The 6,000-nt window shown below is 38.6% G+C and overlaps 1 protein-coding gene across 1 annotated transcript; it reads right to left on the bottom strand.

Moving 5' to 3' along the window:
* Positions 1–2,473: 2,473 nt before the first annotated feature.
* Positions 2,474–6,000, bottom strand: LOC104596771 (uncharacterized). The gene is made up of 3 exons (XM_010258050.3): positions 5,451–6,000; positions 5,195–5,338; positions 2,474–2,866 (listed from the first exon to the last, which is right to left on the bottom strand). The coding sequence occupies exons 1-3, from the start codon at positions 5,625–5,627 to the stop codon at positions 2,723–2,725; spliced, it is 465 nt and encodes a 154-aa protein (XP_010256352.1). The 5' UTR covers positions 5,628–6,000; the 3' UTR covers positions 2,474–2,722.

Below are 6,000 nucleotides of genomic sequence, written 5' to 3' on the forward strand. Positions count from 1 at the left end.
TCAATCTCGTCTTGAGATTATGGCAGTTCCCTGTATCATGGCAGATGTCCCTATGGAAGTGGCAATACTTATTCATGTTCCTATTGGTTGGGTCTCCTCTCATCTTTGGTGGCCACCAGACATACTCATCCGCCTTTATTTGCATCAGAATTTCTCCCCTCTTAGCGTTCAGAGTAGTGTAGTTGCAATTCTAGATGGGAGGGGTGTGAGAACGCATGCCTGAGGATCTATTGCCTCTATAGGGGGACCTGTTTCTTCTCCATGGTAACCTGATACGCTGACTATGTAGGGACCTGCTTCATCTTGGCGACTTGCTCTTCTGCCACTGCTTGTTGCTTTCGGACTCATCCTTCGACCTCTTCCATTTTCCACTCAGTTCTAACCAGGATCCAAGCACTTCTTCAACCTTTATGAAATTGGTTGCTTGGTTGAGAAACTCCTCCATGGAGATTGGAATGTTCAACTCGACCTCCCAGTGTAAGTTAGGGTGTCGGACGCCATTAACAATCACGATGAGCTAGATGGCTAGGTTTGAGGTTCAAGATCTATAACCGCTCCAAGTTGAACCACTTGATGTAATCCTAGAGCTTCTCATCAAGTCGTTAGACCACATTCAATAAATAGGTCGCCGACTTTTACTCATCACAAAGTGTGTGGGGAAGAGGTTAGCAAACTGATTCCAACTCTTCATTGAACCCGCAGAAGGTGGTCGAAAAGACAATGAACATTGCCTTCTTTTAAAGGATAGTTTTGACATTCCCAATAGATAACTGATGGCTAGTTAACAGTAGGGACCAACTTGACACTTTTTGAAAGTTCAGGTACTACAGTGACACGTTTAAAAGTTTGGGTACTAACTTGACACTACCCCAAAGTTCAGGGTACTAAAGTGGAATTTTCCCAAAAATTTAAGACATGAAGGTTTTATTAATATTTCACGTGTAAAGGGGAAAAGGGGAGTAAGGCCTATGGTGATAGACCCTTGGCCTCCACACAATCATATTATATATAATAGGAAAGATACTCCTTTATTGTTTTACCTTAACTAAAAATGTCTATATTTACTTAGATATAATCACACAATCGATCAATGATGATTATTACAAAATCACAGTTTACATTTTGGTGCTTTGGGTTGTTGTTTTGTTCTTCGGGCCCGGGTAGATTATTAAAATAATACATGTGTAGCAATTTTGAATATGTGAGATTCTTTATTTGCTTAAGTATTTGAAGAGAAAGAAACGGAAGTTTGTTCAAAAGATATAAAAAGCATCCTATGGGTGTGGCATGATCCTTGGTGAGTTGGGATCAGGTCTGCAAACCTGTCTCATGGAGGTCGGGGTTTAAGGAGGGTTAAACTTTTTAGCCTTTTGGGTAGATGGTTTTGGAGATTTGCTACAGAACCAAACAATCTTTACAGGAAGGTTATAGCTGAGAAGTTGTCATTGTAAGAATGGCTGGGATGCAGAAAACTCCCCTTTCATCCTATGGGTGCAAGCTTACAGCAATTCCAGTGAGGGGTTGATCTTCAAGGTGGGAGATGGGAGGAAGGTGAGATTTTGGCTTGATCCTTGGCGAGGTGAGTTGGAATAGAAGACAGATTTCCTTGTTTAATATGGCAAGAAACGAACTGGCTTGGGTGGCAGATTCCTATGAGGTGAATGGTAGAATGATATGCTGGAGTCCTTTGTTCAGAAGTAAGTTTTAATGATTGGGAGATTGATCAGGTAGCTGATGCTGCTGATCTTCTGGCTCTAGTTCAGAACCAACATCTGGACTTACAGACTCAAGACTCTAGATGTTGAAAGTGGACTCCTACCAGGGTCTTCTGAGTCAAGTCCTTTTATAAGGGCCTGCTACACCTTCCAAAGTGAAAAAATTTTCACTTGGGTTGTAGCCTTGGAGAAATGTCTGACTAAGGAAGTGTTACTGAGAAAAGGGTACACTGTCCAAGACAGACTTTGTGTGCTTTGCTACAGAGAGGAAGAGAGAGTTGGCCATTTGTTTGTGCACTGTAGTTTCAGTTCAGCTGTGTGTTGTTACTTCACAAGAGCACTCGATCTGCACTAGTGGTGCACCTTCTCAGTTAAAGATCTTCTGCAAGAAAGGGGCATTCTTGAACAAAAAGCATCCCAAGAAACAAGGGTGATAAATAGAGCAGTAGAGTATTTTATAAGTTGGTGGGCTAAGGGTACATACTGGTAATATAGGGTATCTCATGTACAGATCTTTTGTTTAATGAACATATACTTTGCCTTTTCCAAAAAAAAAAAAAAAAAAAAAAACAGATGTAAAAAGCATCAAAAGAATTGTGTTAATATTGGGAATATGATTGTGGATTGGGTTCTACTTCTACCAGATTTTTCTAGGCAGGATATATCTTCTTCTTTTAATTGATAAAAAAAAGGATATATCTTCTTTTAGTTTGGGATTTTTAGATAATTTTGAAATGTCTTTTGATAGTTCAATCTGATTGATGTATGAAGTACTTTTCTCATTATGATCTAGTTCATTTTCATACATATCTTTTCGATATCGGGTGCTAACCCATCACCCCATCTGGCTATTGTACACTTTTTATTAATGAATTTTCTCCATACTATAAAAAAAAATCATTTGGGTTTATGAGAACTAGTGCCCCTAAACTCTTATGGTTGACTTCCTCCCCCCCCAACACACACCTTAAGTGAAGTCCACCTGAAGGGAAAGAATAGCAGATCCTTTACATTTTACTAGAGATGGCAAGGTACTTTGTATGACGCCCCTGGGCAACAATCTTCCTGGTTTTCTTCTTCCTCAGCTCCACGCTGACAACTCCAATTGTCCTTCCAATACGTAAAGCTTTGCCCTCTATCTCAATCTCTTCCTGAATCAATCACCACAGGAAAGAATGCATACCACATGCCCAAGTTAGTATATTTCAATTTTAATCCAAAGAAGTCCATACAAAGAGATTTCCAAAATAAAAACACTCAACTTGCAGATGAACCTCAGCCATCTGACTACCAGGGGAAGGAGAACACACAAAGTCTACTAATGAAAACCTGAACCAGTACTTCTCAGTGGCTCAATCAACAATATCACCCAGAAGAAAATTGCCAACCAATAGATACAATTAACAAAAAACTTATGTCTATGAGTTCCAATCCCAATTTATTAAACCACCTGACTAATCATTATTAACAAATAACAATCATAAACAAGCAAGCTGCCAAGTGCCAACTGGCTAGTTGGTAAGGTCTTCTGCTGGTTGTAGCAGAGACATGGGGTCGAATCCCACCTGCATCTAGTTTGGGGGAGGTATATATATATATAAAATTCCACAAAACAGCTTAAAAAATTAATTAATAAAATAAATTTAGGTCATCATAAGATAATATAGGAAAAACCATTTTTAATAGTATAATATAGGAAAATCATCACAAACTTAGGTGCTAATTATCTATTGATCCATTTCAAGAATAGGAACAAGGAACCAAGTCATTTTCCAGCATTGATCCAGTTAATGGGCATTTCAGCTGCCAGCAGCACAACTTGCAACATCAAATGTGAGGAACTCTTCACCTCAATAAGAGGACACAGACATGATAAAAGGCTTGTCAACAGGGAATAAATGTCTCTACATAAAAGGGCTATGATGTGCATATATATGGACATACTGTAAGATCATGCTCTGCTGTTACAGATGAGGGAAGAAAAAGAAAAGAAGATTTTACTTGATCAGACTCATTTTACCAATTCATTCCACCCATATAATAGTATCCTTAAAATGGGGTAAAAAAAGAATTCTAGATAATTATTCTTAGAATGGAGGAAGCAGCATATCATAACATACTGAAATGATTTATGCAACTTCCTTTAATTTCAAAAAGCTTCATTATAAATGGAATCTAGCTCTGCAACCACCAAGAGCACAAAAGATGCTCTTGATGGTGAGATTTGAAATACAGACTCAGACAGAGCAACAAGATATGGGTCACAATTATGATTCAAATGGAAATGTCTGGTCCATCCTCATAATCAGTATTAATACATGATGCAATGCTAATAAAAGCATCCACTAGTCGACTGAATAGTCTAAATTCTAAAGGACCAACTGACTGCACTATTGGTTGGATAACAATGACGCAGCTGCCAAGGATGACTAAGCATCAACTAAGTTGACTACTGACTAGGCAGCCTAGTTAGAAACGATGTTATTTTGAAATTTTTGTTTTTTTTCTTATCTTTTTATCAATTTTTATATATACAAAAAATCTTGGTCTATCCAAGACAGCATTTGAGTCTGAGAGTGGCCATTTTGTTCAGTATATGGCCATGGAAGTAAGGAAACACTTGAAGATGGTGCCAAGCTTGTTTAACAAAGTAATCGATGCTCAGGCTTTGGTTCAGGTTTTCACAATGCTTCCATGAATTTTATCCCATAAGAAGCCTATGCATGAACAAGAAGGAAATAAACGACCCATTTAGTCCAGACACATCTTGTACTACTGAATTTGTTCAAACAAATACTTTTCATCCTTCCAATATCTCCCTTGATTAAACAATTTACAGAAATGATACAAACATCTTTCCCCTTTCCTCTTCCTTCAATGACAATCAACTTTGCAACTATTAGAATTAACATAAGGAATGGCCTAAATACTACACCCAAACAATCTTGCTTTCACGTAGTGTCTCATGTTCAGGAACAAAACAGTTCCACTGCAATCCAATCTGCACTGTTTCAACTGGCCCCAAACCTGTAACCAAAAATCAATACTCTGGAATCTGGATTCTACAAGCTCAAAAGGTTCTTTTATTCTTTAACCACGATTTTAAATACAGAGTAGCCTGAAGTCTAATCCAAAAGCTACTAGTAGAAATTATTAATCATCCCCACCCTTGCCAGAACTGAACATTCTTTTTTTTTTTGGATAAATCAGAACTGAACATTCTTCAACAATAAGTATCAAATTTTAATTGGGGATCAATGACTTGTTTTTGAAAATTTGTATTGCCATCAAACTGAAATTTCTTGATGATTAAATTAACATTAAAAAGAATAAGACACATCTTTTTTTTCTTTAAAATTAGTAAATTACATACCATTCACCAACTTCAATTAATGAAACAAATCATCCAAACAAATATAGCCCAAATTCAAGAAAAAGGGGGTTAATCAAACCAAGGAAATAGGTCAGTGGGTACCCACGTCAGGAAACGCAGCATCCAGGTAAGAAACATTGATCTCTAACGAGACACCCGTGATTACATATCCAACGCTAGAGATTACCGCCGAGCCCACCAAATCAATTAGCGATGCTGTCGCTCCACCATGCAGGAAATTGCCAGAGTTCTTAATCCAACAAGAAAACGAAAACCGAGAACCCCAAAATCAAAATTGTTAACTGAGATCATGAACCTTAAGAACATTTACCACTCACCAGTAGTTTGTGGGTTCGACTTACCAGAAGACGAGGGGGAACTTTCATGGTGCAGATAATTCGACCAGGTTCAATCAGATCAACTTTGAGGCCTTGAACGATGAATTGGTCGAAGAATTTGGGAGGCAGAGCATCCAGTGAAGCATTCCCGCTCTTGTTGTCTCCTCGCTCCAACATCCTCTTTACTGATTCCAAATCCATCTGTCTGTGTCCTTTGCAGACTCCCAGACACAGACAAATTGATATCTAGCGCGCTCTACAACTCCAACTCCCAAAAACCCAAAAAGTAGCTTTTGTGGAGGGATTTGTCCGCTTGACCACTGTCTGTTTGCAGTGCATAATAGTCCGAGCTCGGATTCCGTCAGTGCTAGGCCCGTTCGAACCATTCCCCGTGAAATCCAACTCATAAGTACGGAAATATTCCCAAAATTGATCTAATACTCCATACTCCGTAGAAGACTTCGACTTCTCTAATCTATTGCTGGTTCCAATAGGGTTGGTGTTTCCGTCTCAACACCCTTCCAAAATCATCTAACACCACACAGAACATGTGATTGGGACCAGAGGAGATCAC

The sequence above is a fragment of the Nelumbo nucifera genome, chromosome 5 (assembly GCF_055504915.1).
Source record: "Nelumbo nucifera cultivar China Antique chromosome 5, China Antique-T2T, whole genome shotgun sequence".
NCBI classification, from domain to species: domain Eukaryota; kingdom Viridiplantae; phylum Streptophyta; class Magnoliopsida; order Proteales; family Nelumbonaceae; genus Nelumbo; species Nelumbo nucifera.

Bases quoted from the DNA above. Each gene is read 5' to 3' on its own strand.
- LOC104596771 (XM_010258050.3), bottom strand. From the start codon at position 5,627: ATGGATTTGGAATCAGTAAAGAGGATGTTGGAGCGAGGAGACAACAAG. The intron at 5,339-5,450 runs GTAAGTCGAACC...TGTTGGATTAAG, and splicing joins AAGTTCCCCCTCGTCTTCTG to AACTCTGGCAATTTCCTGCA. The intron at 2,867-5,194 runs GTGGGTACCCAC...TGATTGATTCAG, and splicing joins TGGATGCTGCGTTTCCTGAC to GAAGAGATTGAGATAGAGGG.